Source organism: Mercurialis annua, linkage group LG5, assembly GCF_937616625.2.
Source record: "Mercurialis annua linkage group LG5, ddMerAnnu1.2, whole genome shotgun sequence".
Taxonomy (NCBI): Eukaryota; Viridiplantae; Streptophyta; class Magnoliopsida; order Malpighiales; family Euphorbiaceae; genus Mercurialis; species Mercurialis annua.
The window spans coordinates 9,882,851-9,900,146 of record NC_065574.1 but is presented as its reverse complement, the minus strand read 5'-3'; the positions used below and the strand labels follow the sequence as shown (position 1 = coordinate 9,900,146).

Sequence of the window (17,296 nt, the reverse complement as noted above, 5' to 3'; positions counted from 1 at the left end):
TGGTGAACCAAACGGATATTATTTAAGAATTATAGTATATTAATTCTATTTCTCTCACAAACTGTTTCTCTCTTCAATTATCAGAAGAAAAACGATTATAGTAAATTTAGCAAGCAAGTTATAGACGTGAGAAATTCATTTTTCCTTTTATCAATTTTGATTAAATAAACTAGATAAATCAACGACTTTGTTTGTTATGTTAATTTTTGACTATTTGATCCAATCGATTTGATAAAATTTTACAAATTTTAATTAATTTAATTAATTATATAAGCAATTCAAAAAAAAAATTAATCAAAAAAATTATATAAGCAATTCAAAAAAAATTAATCAAAAAAAAATTATATAAGCAATTCAGTAAATCTTGTTTAAAAAGTAGAAATGTATGTATTAATTGTTTGTAACTCTCTTTTCATGTTTCTGATTTTCCTATAAGCAGAATTATCTTATAAGCTTACACGATGTCAGACTGTTGCTACAGAAAAACATATGGTAAGTTTTTAAATATTATGTATTTCTATTCATATCATTCAAATATTAAAATAAACTTGAAAAAATATAAACAAAAGGTCACCCGGACTTTAATTTTGTGACTCGAGGTCCAGTTACTTATTTTCAACAATTTTGATCGATTGAAAACAATACCTTTTTACTAGGTTAATTAAGGACAACTCTTTATTTTTATATCGATTAATGATACAATTAAATCGCCTCTGAATTTGTTCGTATCGTACAATTTTATCCTTAATTGGATTAAAAATAGAGAATATTGTCCTCGGTTGATCAAAATGACCGGGAGTGAGTTACTTGACTCCAAATAACAAGTTCAAAAACCAAATTAATTTACCACTCAATTTTTTTTATTAGCATCTTATTGACCCGATGTTTAAACAATCAGGATGAAGCAGAGAACACAACAGCAAGAAAAAAGATGATTGAGAAAGCTAAACTATCAGTTTCGTCTTATGATACAGCATGGGTGGCTATGGTTCCTTCTAAAGAATCAAAGGAGAAGCCATTGTTTCCCAAATGTCTGGAATGGATTATGGAGAATCAGCATCATGATGGATCATGGTCCCATAATCCATACCATCCATTACTTGTTAAGGATTATCTCTCTTGTACTTTGGCTTGTGTTCTTGCTCTTCAAAAATGGAAAGTTGGCCAATCACTCATCAAAAGAGGTACGGCCAGTGGCGGATTCATGAATTTTTTTTTCCGGATCAATTATACATAAAATAACCACATCTACACTAATTTGTAATTCAACAAAATCTTTAAAAATTGTCAATTTCATTTACTATCTTTTAATTTTGTGTAATCATATCACCGTTTAAAAGTTCACTGATTTGTAGCTGGCGTGACAAGTAGAGGACGGGACAAATCAGACACCACGAGTAATTGATCAAAATTTTTAATTTTGGAGCATAATTTGACGCGTTGGATTTTTTTTTTCTCAATCCTAAATTGGATTTTGACCTGAATGATAACAACATGAACAATTACTTGTGGCATCTAATTCATCGCCTCATGTTGTTCTCAACTGCCACATCATCCTACAAATTGTCGGATTTTCAAACGGTAATATAATTCTGAAAAATTAAAAAAATGATAAATGAAATTGACAAATTTTAAAGGTTGTGATAAAAATTTGTTTAAATAGCCGTAGACATAAGTTGTCTATGTATCGTTTTACAAACTTCTATCCATTTTGTAGGTCTAGGATTTATTGAGGCTAATTGTTGGGCTGTCAATGACGAGAGACAATTGACACCAATTGGATTTGATATTACATTTCCTGCCATGATAGAACTTGCAATAGAGTATGAATTAGAGCTTCCTTTCCATCCTGAAATACTTGATGTATTACTGCAGAAGAGAGAAAAAGAAGTCGCAAGGTATTATTTAAAATTAATTATCTTTTTACATATAATATGAAATTAATGTGTTAATTTTTCATTTCCGCAATCACTTTTCAGTATTATTTTTAAGCCGATTTTGAATAATTCATGAGTTAACTTGACATTTTCTAAATATCAAATACTTAAACTAAATTTCTTGACATTTTAAATTTACGTTATACAAATTTATTGAAGACAAAATGATTTTTTTTATAGTTTTAGTCATTTTGTCAAATACATCCATAAAAATGATTTGGATATTCTCTTGTGCCAATTTCAGGAATTGGAATAAATATATCCAAACTCCAAATTACATCTATTTTTCGTAATATATTTATAAAATTTTAATTCTATAAATAGTTATTTTACGCAATAGATACTTTTAAATGAGGATTATATGTCCAAAAATATATTTAAACGGAGGGCTGGATATATTTATTTCAATTTATAAAATTGGCGGACCATGATGTCTATATTATTTATTAGAGAGATATTTAATAAAATAGTCAAAGTTATAAACATAAAAAATATTTTTGCTTTATTTAATAATCATTTACCATAAAAAACCATTATATTTAATTTCTACAGATGTGAATTGGAAGGAACTAAGACCTATCTAGCATACCTAATTGAAGGGCTTGGAAAGAAATGCACGTGGGAAGAGATACGTAAACATCAAAGAAGTAATGGGTCATTTTTCAATTCACCATCAGCAACTGCAGCTGCTTTAGTTTACAATCATAATCAACAATGTTATGATTACTTGATCACCCTTTTAAAGAATTCTGATAATGCAGGTAAAAATAAATAAATAGAAACATTTGAAACTAGTAAATTTCTTTATCTTTAATAATTAACTTTTATGTGGTGATTTTGCAGTTGCCACAACTTATCCGTTGGAAATCTATACCCAGCTTTGTGCAGTGGACAATATTCAAAAGTTAGGAATTGATGATAGATATTTCAGAACAGAAATAGATAATACTTTGGATAATATATACAGGTATTTAACTAATATTTTAAAGGTTATTTTTCAAAGGTACTGAACTATAAAAAGTTAGTATACTATAGTTCTTTTTTTACAAAACGGTTACCAGATGATAAAAAATTTAGAAAATGGTTACTGAACTTATAAGTTTGTTATAAAACGGTTACTAAACTATAATTCTTGTATACTATGGTCACCATTTTGGTTCCTGATTGTCTATTTATGCCTTGTCTACATATATAATTCAGTAACGTTTTGGTAAAAATGCTATAATTACGTGACCGATTTATAGCTTTTTTCAATTTGGTAACCGTGTCGTAAAAAAATACAGTCTAATAACCTTTTATAAATTTTTCAGATTTGGTAATCGTTCTCTAAACAAATTATAGTTCGGTAATCACAAAAATATTTAACTCGATATTTTAAAAATCTTACATAGATAATGCTTGGATGAAGTATTTAAAATATAAAATTGGTTTCGTAGATTATGGATGCAAAGAGATGAAGAGATATATTTGGATGTGCGTTGTTGTGCTTTGGGATTTCGTCTACTACGATTGGGAGGTTACGATGTTTCTTCTGGTATGTACTTAATATATTATCTTTAATTTGCAAATAAGATTTAGAAGAATTAAAGAAAATGTGATCTCTCTTGTAGATGTGCTAGCACACGTCTCTGAAGAAGAACATTTTTTCAATACAGCAAGTCCACAATTCAAAAGTACAAAAACAATTTTGGAATTGTTCAAAGCCTCAAAGTTAATGATATACAAAAATGAACTTGTTCTTGAGAAGTTAGAAGTTTGGACATATTCTTTCTTGAAACAACAACTATTGACAGATTCCATTAAAGATTCTAAGCTACGTGAAGAGGTATGCATGATAAACGTTAGAAAATTAAATCGGATTGCAATGTTTTTATTATAATTCAATTAATTATGTTGCAATGATTAAAAAGATAGAGCAATCCAAATATATAAAATTTTGCAGGTGTGTCATGCTTTAAGATATCGTTATGATAGTTTAAATTTCATTGAGATGAGGTGGGAAATAGAGCAACAAAAAACCAAAAGTGTTCAACTTCTAAAAACATCTTATAGGTCAGTAAGATTTGTTAATTTATAATTAAATAAAGCTTTTTAGATATCATATTAAGAAATATTAATGCAATAGTATTTTTTGACGCCCATAACAGCCTTAATGATAATAATGGCAAGCTAGTGGTGCTGGCAATCCAACAATATAACATGTGTCAATCGTTGTATCAAAAAGAATATCAGAATCTTGAAAGGTACAGGAATTTTTTTGTGAAAAATAAGTAATGAAAGGTGGAATTTTTTTTATTGATACTATTATAAATAAATGCAGATGGGTTAAGATTTGTAGATTTGAGGAACTTGATTTTGCAAGGGTTCTACTACTTAATTGCTACTACACCAACTCTGCAGTCTTAGTTGCTCCTGAATTGGCCGATGCTCGAATCTCCATTACCAAAAATTGTGTTCTAGCTACTGTTGTTGACGACTTTTTTGATGTTGCCGGTTCCAAAGAAGAATTGGAAAACCTAGTTCAGTTAACCCAAAAGTACTCTACTTGTTTAATTTTTATCATTATATTCAACATTACAAACATCTCATTAATTTAATATACAAATAATATGGTACAATCATTGAGTTGAATACTTATTCCAGATCACATATTATGTTTCATAAAATTCTCACTTATAGGTGGGGAGAAACTTCAACTATTGGATACCGCTCTGAGAAAGTTAAGATCATTTTTTCAGCACTTGAAGATATGATTAAAGAGCTTAATGTCATTGCATTCGAACATCATGGAAGAAATGTTGAGCTTCACTTGGTCAAAATAGTAAGATATTTTGTTAAAATTAAATGTTTTACAAGAATAAAAAGGTTTCCAAAATTTAAAACGTCTTTACAAAATTAAAGCTAATTATTTATGAAATTTTGATTTATATTAGCAATGCTTATATTATTGACGTTGCAGTGGCAAGAATTGCTCAATTCTATGATGAAAGAAGCTACATGGGCTGGAGAGAATGTAATACCATCGCTGAATGAATACATGGAAAATGCATATATATCTTTTGCCTTAGGACCAATTTGTCATATAACAACCTATTTTCTTGGAATAACATTGCCTGAAGAAGTAATGATAGGACCACAAGTATATAATCTATTTAAGTATGTCAGCCTGGTTGGACGACTTCTTAATGATCTCCAATCTTTCAAGGTACCAAAAAATCAATTCCTTGTCATTTTTGTGAGTTTCTCTTACTTTTATAGTCTAATATATGCACAATTTATTATTGTAAATTCGTAGAGAGAACGCGAACAAGGTAAATACAACAGTGTATCGCTACGCATACTTCATAGTCAAGGGAACATGACAGAAGAAGAAGCCATTGAAGGTGTAATTCGAGACATTGAGATGTATAGGAAAGAATTACTACGACTAGCTGTGCAAAAGGAAGATAATTCGCTTCCAAAACGTTTCAGGGAGTTATTTTGGAACTTTAGTAACGTATTACACTACTTTTACATGGACAATGATGGCTATTCAAGTCCCAAAAATAAAATGTCCAGAGATGCAAAAGTTGTATTATTTGAACCGATTTCTCTTTTTTAGTGTATTATTACTGGTCAGGTTTGTAATCAATAATATATTGCTTCTCTAGAAGCTGTATTAGATCGTTTCGAATCATTTTAATAAATACAATTAAATTGTCTAATTAAGAATGTAAGATTAACTGCAAATAAATTTACTACTTATATTTGAAATTGCAATCCTATGATGTCCGTTTGAAGTTGACAATTCCATTCATCATCAATTGTATTTTTGCAATTCTATCACCATTTTAAAATTCGATGATTTTTCGTCAATTACTTATGAAACACAATGTTTTATTTTGTTGATTAATTATAAATGAACTTATGATATTTATATGAAATATTAATTTTATTTCATCCTTCCAATGAAGTTATTCTTCCATATAATTTTGATAGCCAAATCAACTAAAATCCCCAGATTTTAAAATAGTTATATAGTTGTAAAAATAAAATGGTGATGGATGAATTGCCAACTTTAAAATAACGTAATAGAATTGCAATTTTATATAATAAATAACGATTTTTTTATTATTAATTCAAAATTTTATTTGAAATTTAAAGTACATATCTAAAGTATGAACGTTTTATGTATAGCGATGAAATTTTTCTTTCTAATTTTATGATGAGCGAAATTAAAAAAAATTATATTGTAAAATGCAGTTAACCATATATATGGGGGGGGGGGGGGGGGGGGGGGTTGTTGTTAATCTGTATTAATCTCATCATATCAATTAGCTATAATTAGTTGTTATTTATTGAAAAATCACTTAAAATTTCGAAGGAGAATGTCTCTATAATTATTTTTTAAGCAATTTTTCTTTTCAATAATCAAATGTGTCCTAATTAAAAGTTTAAAAATTTTGTTTTTGATATTTCATTTATTTATTAACAAAAAAAATATACATACAATATTCGGTGCTTTAGTGGTTGCAATTCATATAAATTAATGATGGATACAACGACCTCTGAGTCCAAATCCAGACATATGAGTTTGAACCCTATCAAGTATAGCAATGTCACGATCCAAATTTACAGATCGTGACCGCCGCTAAAGTATGGGTATGGTGGTATCGAAACCCATAGCTAGTTTCGCGGATAACCATACAAACATATAAATCTACAAGAAAACTACTGCTCGGGAGCAACCGAGACTTCAACCTAAATTTAACAGTTTATGTAAACAATTATATAAATCAAATGCTCGGCTCAAATCCGAGACTCCAACAACGTGCCTTATATATATGACTGAATCCAAAGTATAACATAACAACATCAATATAAAACAGTCGGACCACTCCGACAAAATAAAGTATAAATAATCATAAAAACTAACTAGTTCTACTGTGTTCTAAGAGTATAAAACAGTTTGACTAATTTTATTAAAAACAAAAGAACCTCCGAAGAATCAAAGAAGTCGAAGATCAACCAAAGCTCTCAAAATCATAAATCTGGAAAAATTGAGAAAACAATAAGGTCATATATACTGGGCCATGACCCCTGACTTTTAGGGGTCCGATCACTAATCCCCCTGATCTTTAAAAACGATCAGCAAACCCCTTGATTTTTTGTGGCGGCGCTCACTAAGCCCCCTAAGCCTGAAAATCGCTGATTTCTTTGAAAAATAATAACGTGGCAGCGACTTTTAAATGTCAGATCCAACAAAAATCTGACCATATGTCAGGTGTCCGCTGACACCTCATAACAAACTCCAAAATACCCCAAATTTTAATTAAAAAAAAAATTAAAACACCTAACCTAATCAAACCCAACCTAATTAAATCTAACCCAACCATCCACCCCTAACCACCACCACCGTCATCCATCTCCGATCACTACCACCTGTCCATCTTCTTCTTGGATTTGTTCTTCATCAAGAAGAACATGATCTGTTCATCAGTGTTGATTCCTATCTCTTGATTTATTTATTTGTTTATGAATTTATTTTAATTTGTTACATTAATTTTGGAAATAATTTTTATGCATTTTGTTTCCGAAATGTGGGTGTTTTTTTCATGATGGTTTGGATGACATATGTTTGGAGTTTGGACCTGTAAAGTGTGTTTGGTTCTTGAGAAAATGTAGGATTAGGAACCGACAGAATGCTTGTACAATTGTTGAAAATTAAGTAATGTTCATGTTTTGTTTGTCGTAATTTCTTATGTTCCATGCTAAATTTATTGATGAAATTCATTTTTTGTTGGTAATTTCTATATCTTTCTTGGTATCGGCTATGCTATTAAATTACCAGAGACCTTCATGATCTGCTTTGCACAAACAATAATACAATTTTTATTTTCTTAGTGTTCATTGCTGTCAAATTTCTCCCCTTGTAAATCAAATCAATAATTCAAGTGCATTTTTCCCCGTATCCCTCACAAAACAACAAATTAGAGGACTATTATATTAACTTTTAGTGCTTCCCCGTTATTCCCTAAAAACTCTAAAAGAAGTTTATTTACAGGTCTGTTCTTCTTGATGAAGAACAGACATCAATGAAGAAGACGACAGGAATTTTAAGACGACGGTGGACTGATGATGGTGGCTGGAAAGCGGTGGTGGTGGTGGCCGGAGGATGGTGGCAGCTGTGGTGGCCGACAGTTAGGGGTTAAGTGGTTGGGTTAGATTTAATTGGATTGGTTTTGATTGGATTGATATTTTTTATTTTTTTTAATTGAATTTAGGGGTATTTTGGTATTTTGGAGTTTGTGTTGAGGCGTCAGCTGACACCTGACATGGGGTAATATTTTTGTTGGTCTGACATTAAAAAGTTGCTGCCACATTATTATTTTTCAAAAAAATCGGCAATTTTTAAGCTCAGAGGGTTTAGTGAGCGCCGTCACAAAGATCAGGGGATTTAGTGATCGTTTTTAAAGATCAGTGTAATAACCTAATTTTTTTGGGTATTACGTGTAGTGCCACGAGGCATAATCGTAAAGATTAAGAACGAGAATATCATAGTAGGATTGGATAATAAGGACTTAGACCGAAGCGAGTCTATTAGAATTATCGTAGAATAATAATTTAAATGGAAAATTATTATGCGATAAATTGGATTAAATCGAGACAAAAAGGAAATAAAATAAAATAAATTAGAAAGCCAGAGCTAATAATATTCACGTCAAGGTCCGTGAAATATTACTAATAAATGATCGTCAAAGTTTCGTAAGTATACGAAATCGTTTTAGAAGAAAGTTTGACGATTAATTAAGAATAAGGGTTAAAGTGTAAATTAGCCACTTTAAGGGTTAAAGTGGACTTTTAACCACAAACTTCCGGAGAAAGTTGTGTTTTACTCTATTTCTCAAGATAAGAAAATATATCGATAAAGTGGTTATCAATAGTCATTAAGATGAAAACTGGACGAAAAAGTGAGAAAAAGTGCAAGTTAGCTCAAAATGGAAATTTGAGCGTTTTTGGCTAAAATTGCCAAAATAAATTTTTGAAAAGTGATACTATAAGATATGAGACTAATATTATTTATTTGGATATAAATAATACGGAATTTATCGAGATCGAAAGATTAAGCGGTTGATTGATTAAATTGGACAAAAGAAAAGTTAGTAACCTTGAGTTGAGGAGGTGGCAACTTAAAGGACTAAATTAGACTCTTCGCCAATAATATATAAATCAATTTCAATTGATTTAAATCAGCAAGTTCATCACTTTAGGAAGCAAAAATCGTTCTTCCCTTTAGCCACCATTAAAGAACATGTCAAGAATTTCAAATGGCCATAACTCACTCAATTTTGATCTGATTGATGCGATTTTTACGGCCACGGAACGAGCGGAGAATTCTCTACACATCTATCCCAGTAAATCAAGGTGAGGATCTCATTCTCTGGTTAGGGTTTTTAAGTAAATATTTCTGTTTTTGGGAGTTGAATTGATAAGGATGAATTTAAAAGTTGAATTGATGTTTAATTGATAGATTATGATGTTTAATCTGAGTTTAATGGTTAGTTTTGGTGAATTGATCTAAAGAAATAATCTAGAGTTCTTGAGGAATAATTGGGGTTTTTGCTTGATTGTTGTGTAAGGTGAGTTATGAGCTTGATTAAAGGACTTTGATGACGATTTGGGAGCTTGGACCATTCGGCATAGTTCATCAACCAAGGTGAGATTCAAATTCTGAAATTGATGAATTTTTAATGATGAAGTTGAATGATGAAACGGTTTATGGTTCGGCAATTGTAAGAAAAATGATGATGTTTAATGGGAATTCATTATTGTATTTGGCCAAGGAAGTGTAATTCATGTTCAAAGGAATTTGATTATGTTTAGTTGTTGATTTGCATTGGTGTTGATGTATAGAGGCTGGATTGTGTTAAAGTTAGAGTTTGGTATCGATAGGTTAACTTTGACACGTAATAATTACGATACGAATCGATGTAAATTAGTTGAGGATTTACAAAATGTTGAGCTGCAGAACAGCCATATTGCGAGAGAACTATCCCGAGTTGTATAACTCCAATTTAAGTTCCATTTGTTGGTACGGAAACTTTGAGATGTTAACTATAATTGTCTAGTTTTACGTTTTCTCTAAATCTGCTTCTAAACTGCTCGTTTAAGGCAGGATATTACGTCGCGCAGAGCTGTCCAACATTTTCTGGACAGCCCAAAGTATTAACTTTGAAGCTTGTTTTCGACACCTCCGGGTGCATTTTATGGTCTGAGACCTAAATGAAAGTTGTAGGCGACGTTCTAAACTTTAAGAATGTCGATTTCATTCAGGGGTCAACCTATTTTAGATAAGCGTTTCTAATGACCGAAGTAGGTTGATCGAACCAATTTTAGATGCGTAATCGTAATTAGATTTGTTATTAATTCGTAGCGTTATCAAATTTGCGTAGACTCGAAGAAGCGACTATCGATAAGGCTCGAGGCGAACGGATCGAGATGTCTTCGTGTTATTTGAAAAATATGAATAGCAAGTGGTGAGTACACTTTAAATTACTCGTCAATATTCATAAAGCTACGTATTTTAATACGAAAAGCTTTATGAATATTTATATATTTGAGATGTTTGCTTTTAAAATGTATACGTATGTATGCTTTGAAAATGATGTTTTATCGTAATGTGTTATTTTGATAATAACATAAATGTTAAGGCACCGGGGATGGGTAAAGTAAAATGACATAAATCGAACCAAATACAAATAAAAAAAATATAGTAAATGCCTATATGTACTATTATTCATATATTTATAAAGATACATTGTACGTTCCTATACGTACTTTTAATTATAATGAATACCCATACGTGCGTGTGTTATAGATGTATGTTTGTAGATTGTAATGTGCATGTCATGGTCCATAAAGGATCAAGAAAACCCAACATAAATCATCGAAATGATAAATACATGAGATAAGAAAAGTGAACTCTGACATATTCAATAATAAGAACTGAGATACAAGGTGGAACTCGGTAGAATTATCCCGGGACCTGTATCTCATCCATTCTCGATGATAATCCTCGCAACTCATACGAAATAAAAAGTAAGTGCGATACATCGAGAATCAATACAAAACAAGATCAAGACACAATGTGAACAAACACTCCTATTTAATGTCAATAGGAATTATATGAATCGACAGTTAAGTTCAAAAGACCTGCAGGGTGCAGAGTCCGAATGCAGGCACGAAGGTAACTCGGTTGAACTATCTCGGGACCCGTGTCTAAGGAGTAACTCGGTTGAATTATCTCGGGACTCCTATCGATCGTTTGGGATTGAGAAATGGTACAAGTAACTCGGTTGAATTATCTCGGGACTGTACCATATGGTTATGGATAACTCGGTTGAACTATATCGGGACCCAACCATAAGGATCAAGTCACAAGAGACTTGCCAATGATTTAGTTCGACTTAGAATCATGATAATATAAACTTAGATTTAAGATTCGGTCGAAAACTAATGCAACAAAACGAGAAAGAAAAATATCAATATCATAATAAGAAATCAATGACGACAAATACTTATAAACTATAAGTTTATGAAAGAAACAAAGAGTTATGAAAGAAAGTAAAGAAGATACGCAATATGATGTGAAAAAGTTATTTTTGATATATAAAATGGGTTTTCAACGGATTTTAACCCTTTATGTGATATTGCGTGTAATTTGGTGAACTCACTCAGTTTTATACTGACCCCGTTGCTCCTCCCATTTTTCAGGAATAGCATGATATGAATTGGAAACTCAAGCTTCCGAAGTTTTAATTCTCGGAAGTCATTTGCACAATAAGTGAAAGAAGGTTTTCATTCTAGCGGTCCGCAGTAGTCTAGACGTTTTGTCTATGTATTTATCTAGCGCATTTTAACTCTGATATTTTTGTAAAATGGGGTTACATGTATTTTGATATATGAAAAATGATTTGATTTGCGAAAAATTTACACAGGTTTTTAGGCTTGCTACGGGTTTCGGAGCTACCACTCCCATTCCCTAGCGTCGGTCGCGACTCATAAATTTGGGTCGTGACAATCAGGGGGTTTAGTGATCGGACCCATAAAAGTCAGGGCAATGGGTGATTATTAGCCGATATACTGAGGTGAGTTCATAATACTATTTACATTTTTTATGTTAAAAACCTTTAAAACCTGAAATCTTTTCATACTAATATATATTTGATTATGGAATAGCAGTATTGAAATGAAACCTCAAATCATAATCCAAAGTAGGAGGGAATAAATCCTCATCAATCACAAAGTAGGCCAGACATTAGTCAGCCGATTCTAAAGTACTTACTGGTGCACACAGTCTCGATAATGCCTATCGAATAGCTCGTTCCGAACTAGATTTATAATCATCAAAACAGTTTGAAAACATTTATAACAATAAAATATGCGTTACTTAATAAAGCGGTAAATATCACTACAAACTCACTGCTAGCGAATCCACGTGATAACCTGGCAAGCAACTAAATCTGGTACGACTCCGAAGCACGAGCAGTTGACAGGTCTAAGAAATAAAGCATAAGTTAAAATCAATACAACTCCTAACTCTAAGAATACTAGACACCACATAGGACTAGCATCTCAAACCACAACTAAAGTATAAGAAAAACTATAACATATATACACATCAATCAAACTAACAAGTTAAGCTTAAATGAGTTCTCGCTTTAAAATAATATCCAGAGTTCTTAAATAACTTAGTTAAAACATTTAAAACCTATTAAAATCCCAAGTAGTGTGTTAGCCGAAAGTCATACTAAGCTCAGCACAATATATCGGGCGATCCAAGTCTAACCCGACCTAACCATAAACCTAAGTGTAAACCAAATTGTAAACCAAAGTAAAACCAAAGTTTAAATCCGAAAACCTTTAAATAAAACCAATAGGTATTTTAAAACAAAAACTCAATCGAAGCTTAACAACTGAAAATCCACTAGCAACAACATGCTAAACAATTTGCCAATACTTGGCAAATTCACCCAAAGTATAAACAACTCATATAAGTCACTTTAAATGAAATCAATAATGATTTTAAACACATTTAGACACTCAAACTCAGATCTAAAAATACAATTTAATTAACAACAAAACCTTTGCAAAATCCAACTTAACTTATATACAATTCCAACCATTAATTATCAAACAATCTAAAATAAAATCCACGTTATTTAAATCATCAAAACAACCCATTAAATATCCATAGGCAGCCAATAACATACCTAGGTATATAATCCATTTAACCAACTCAAATTAAAGTAAAACAAGTCCGAAAACAAACCATTAAATCACTAAACAATTGCACATCCAAAGTAATATTTCTAATATAATAAATCAGGCCTAGGTATAATATTTCCAACCCTTTAAACATCTTAAAAACAGCAAATGATTCTAAGAAAATCCACAATTTGATATACCCTCTAATCTAAATGAGGATTCCAAATCACCCAAGGTATGAACAACATCAACAAGCTAAAACCACATCATAACATAAATTTTCTGATTTAAAACAAGACAAAAACAGAATTTTATAAGTCACAACACCCAAGGTATTAATCTAACACAAATACCTAACAATCTCTATACAAAATCAAACAATTGGAATCACATACCTCTTGAATAGCCCAAGGAATACAATTTTCAGAAATTAATAGTCTAGAACAAGCCTACAATCATCAAATACAATAGATATTGAACCCATGAACACAACAACCATAAATCAATAATTAAACCATGATTAGAATGTTAAAAACACTTACTAAAGATCAAAGATGCAAGGGAGGGGTGTGGAAATGAGTAAAAGTAATGCCTCGGCCGTTTTAGGGTTTTTAAAAATGTTAAAAACTGGTTTAGGTCGAAATAGGGGCCTTTAAATAAAAAACAACGAGTCAGCAACGTCCGCGTCACGCCTGTGACAGGCTTGTCACGCTCGTGACGGGCTTTTCTCACGCCCGTGACGGGCTTTTCTCACGCCCGTGCTTTTGTCACGCCCGTGACATGCTTGTGTCACGCCCGTGACATGCTTGTGTCACGCCCGTGACAAGTTCAAAAACAATCTTAACTAACCAGTTTTTAGCAAATTTTCTTAGGAACAACATATCTAAACGGAGGCTCGATCCGACGGTGCAATTGGGAGATATGGACGTTTTACTAAAGCATGTCAGATTTGAAAAGTGCACAAACACATCTACCTAATTACCCGAAAATGAATCAAATCAACATTGAATACCCGTACGACACATGTGACACATACAAGATACAAAACAAGGCTCAATCAAGGTGTCACAATTCAAAAATCAATCTGAATCAATCCTAAATCAAGTTGAAAACAAGACCTAACATCAATACGAATGTTATGCATACTAAACCAATGTTCCAAAGAACCAAACCACCAAAGATCAACCCAAAACACATCAGAATGTTCATCAAAACAAGCCGGAAAAACACGGGGTATTACAAGCAGAGCGACGAATCTTGAAAGATCAGATAGAAGACCGATAAGGATCCGACTCTCTAGGCCGAACCCCTCAAGATTCACTTATCAATGCCGAACCCTTAGGATTAAGCATGAGCATACTTCGAGTCACCAACATAATTCAAAAAGAAATAATCTTATCCAAACAAGGACTCTTTATCTGAATACGACTCATACACCCATTTAGAAGGTTATTACATCTTCTAGAAGATATGAGATAATTGTATTTAACTACAAATCCTCTATAAGATAGGATTCCTAATCTTATTCAAACTTTACTAGGTATGCCCTAGACTCACTAGCATATAAAGGACTTGAGGTATACTTATTCACAACACATTATCATTATTACTCTAAAGCTCTTAAGCTATTCGTAAACATCTACGTTGAATTTATCATCAGAGTGCTCATCGAACAACCAACGCCCGATCAGCATTTTAACCTCTTTGTATGATACCCGTCGAGAATATAAACTCGGTCAATTGACGCTGTCTGTGGAAAATTGTTGGCAATTTTACTCACCAACTTGTAATAGAGTGGACTATAAGTCCGGGTTGTCGAACCCACAGGGATGAGAGGTTTAATGAGAATGAAATATGATTTTGAACGCCAATTCGGATAGCAAACGAGTGATTAGTTTTGATTACCACTACGGAAATAAACTCAATCAATAATAAATAAACTAAAAGCAACAACAATTTAACAACTAATTGATGAACGGATTAAAACGATAATTAAAAGCGCATAAGGGTTGCTAATCATACCAAAGCAATTCCTAGGTAGATAGGTCGGGTATATGGGTATTGGTTTCGGCCAAGCCATTCTAAGGTATCCGAATCCGCTCTCTCGAGTCGGAAGTCGAAGAACCGACAATTGATTAATAAGTCGAAATCCAACTCACTCTCGTGTAATTGAATATCGACTATACCAATCAATCCGATTAATCCGCAAACTCAAACAACCGCTAAATCCCTAAATCACTCTCGTGCATCTAGGTCTTAAGCTTATGCTTAACTAGGTCTATTTGATTAGTTTAACTCTCGCCCTCACTAATCAAACACTAATCAAAGATTAAAAGGCCAACTTAATCTAGGCATTAAGACTAATAAACACAACAAAACCCTAACTCATACAACCCTAACCAATCATCTAGCAATTAAACATGGCAATCATAACAGCCCCTAGACTAGGAGTTTAGCTACTCATGATTAAAGTTAAAGCAACAACTAAGTAATAATTAATTAACATAAAAAAAGTGAGAATGATTACCTTAAATGAAGAACAATAAATCATAAAGAAGATAATGAAGAATCAAAGATAAAAGCTTGTATTCAATTGGTAAATCTTGTTCTTACAAAGCAATAAAAGCTTCCAAGCACCAACAATGGTGGAAACTATGGAGGCACAAAACCCTAAACTATTCTACTCCTAACTAAAAGAGACAACTACAAAGAGAACTAAATGATGTAAAATGTTGTCTATGAATTCTATCCCTAATTTGGAGATAATGTTGTTTATATAGTACTAGACAAAAGATGAAATAAAAACATCAACTACAAGAGTGTTTGGCCCAAAGAAGCAATTAGAATCAAGCCTTGTTTCATTTTGAAATCAGAAATCCCCCTTCCAGCAAGCCCATGCTCGAATCGAGCTTCCTTGGTTAAATAAGGAGCTCGATTCGAGCTGCCTTTTTCTGCTCTGGATTGCGATTTGCAAACCTTCATAACTCGGTGTAGAAATGTCTGATTGAGTCGATTCTTGAACCGTTGGAAAGCTTAGGACGTCTACTTAAACTTTCATGAAGAACACAAATTCATTGGATGCTTCTAGCTGGTTCTAATTTTCCAATTAGTGCAGCGGGGTCGGCTTTTCAGACTTGTAAATGAGCTTTCGCATCTCTTTTGTCGACTTTGCCAACTTTTGCACCAAAATGCTTCCGCAATGCTCCTAAGTACCTGAAATACTAAAACACGTAATAAGGCATTCGGAATACCATAAAACCGTGATAAAACATAATAAAAGCATGCGGAAACGACACTTTAAATAGGAGTAAAATACTCATATCAAAAATCTTACAACCACTTCAACTGGAAAAAACTTTCTCTAAATCAAATAAATTTTATTGAAAAGATGAATTCTGACGGGTCCAACCCAAAAGACAAATAGCTGGCAGATCCCAAGGACACCGGTCTCTTAATTAGTTGTTGTTACTTTTTTATTACTTAGGCACTTTCCATATCCCTTAATTAGTTGCTGTTATCCTTGAGCGTATTATGAGAAGGTTCTTATGGAAGAGTAGTACGGATAGTCAGGAATTTAGCAAGGTTGCTTGGGGTGATGTTTGTGTCCCTTTTATTTATGACGGTCTTAATATTATTCCTTTGCGCATTAAGAATCAGTGTTTGTTACTGAAATGGCTTTTGACTTAGACTCGGTGAATGTTGTGGAACTCTCAAACATGTGGAAAGACATTATTTCATCTTGTGTGAAAAACAAATCCATGAAATTGTTTTATCAATTCAGTTTCAGTGGAGATGGGTAACAGAACTAGAGTTTCAGTGGAGATGGGTAGCAGAAATAGTATTCGATTTTGGTTTGATTGTTGGATGACTGTCCCGTTACACATTCAGTTTCTAGAATTATTTCGGTGTAGCAGAAATATTTTTTTTTTTGCTTTGCTCCTTTTTTGATAGAGAACAGCTCAGGTTCCATCTTTTCTCTTGGAAACGACAGCTTCACCTTGGAGAAGAGCTCTAATTCTCTTCACTGTTGCAGCAGCTTCCCGACTTGTTACAACCAATTCCGGCCAGATTCTGTTGGAGGAAGAAGCTGGCTTACACTGTTTCTTCTATGA

General features: G+C 32.4%; 1 protein-coding gene across 1 annotated transcript; it reads left to right on the top strand.

Annotated features, from left to right (window-relative positions):
- The first annotated feature begins 910 nt into the window (after positions 1-910).
- Positions 911-5,562, top strand: LOC126682901 (ent-kaur-16-ene synthase, chloroplastic-like). The gene is made up of 12 exons (XM_050378666.2): positions 911-1,184; positions 1,718-1,898; positions 2,490-2,698; positions 2,781-2,904; positions 3,374-3,471; positions 3,548-3,762; positions 3,880-3,989; positions 4,085-4,180; positions 4,258-4,473; positions 4,617-4,758; positions 4,897-5,142; positions 5,233-5,562. Exons 1-12 carry the CDS (start codon positions 932-934, stop codon positions 5,536-5,538), a joined length of 2,196 nt encoding a protein of 731 aa, XP_050234623.2. The 5' UTR covers positions 911-931; the 3' UTR covers positions 5,539-5,562.
- The last annotated feature ends 11,734 nt before the right edge of the window (positions 5,563-17,296 follow it).

Coding starts and splice junctions, on each gene's coding strand:
- LOC126682901 (XM_050378666.2), top strand. CDS start 932: ATGATTGAGAAAGCTAAACTATCAGTTTCGTCTTATGATACAGCATGG. Junction 1,899..2,489: donor AGAGAAAAAGAAGTCGCAAG/GTATTATTTAAA, acceptor TAATTTCTACAG/ATGTGAATTGGAAGGAACTA. Junction 4,759..4,896: donor AGCTTCACTTGGTCAAAATA/GTAAGATATTTT, acceptor TTGACGTTGCAG/TGGCAAGAATTGCTCAATTC.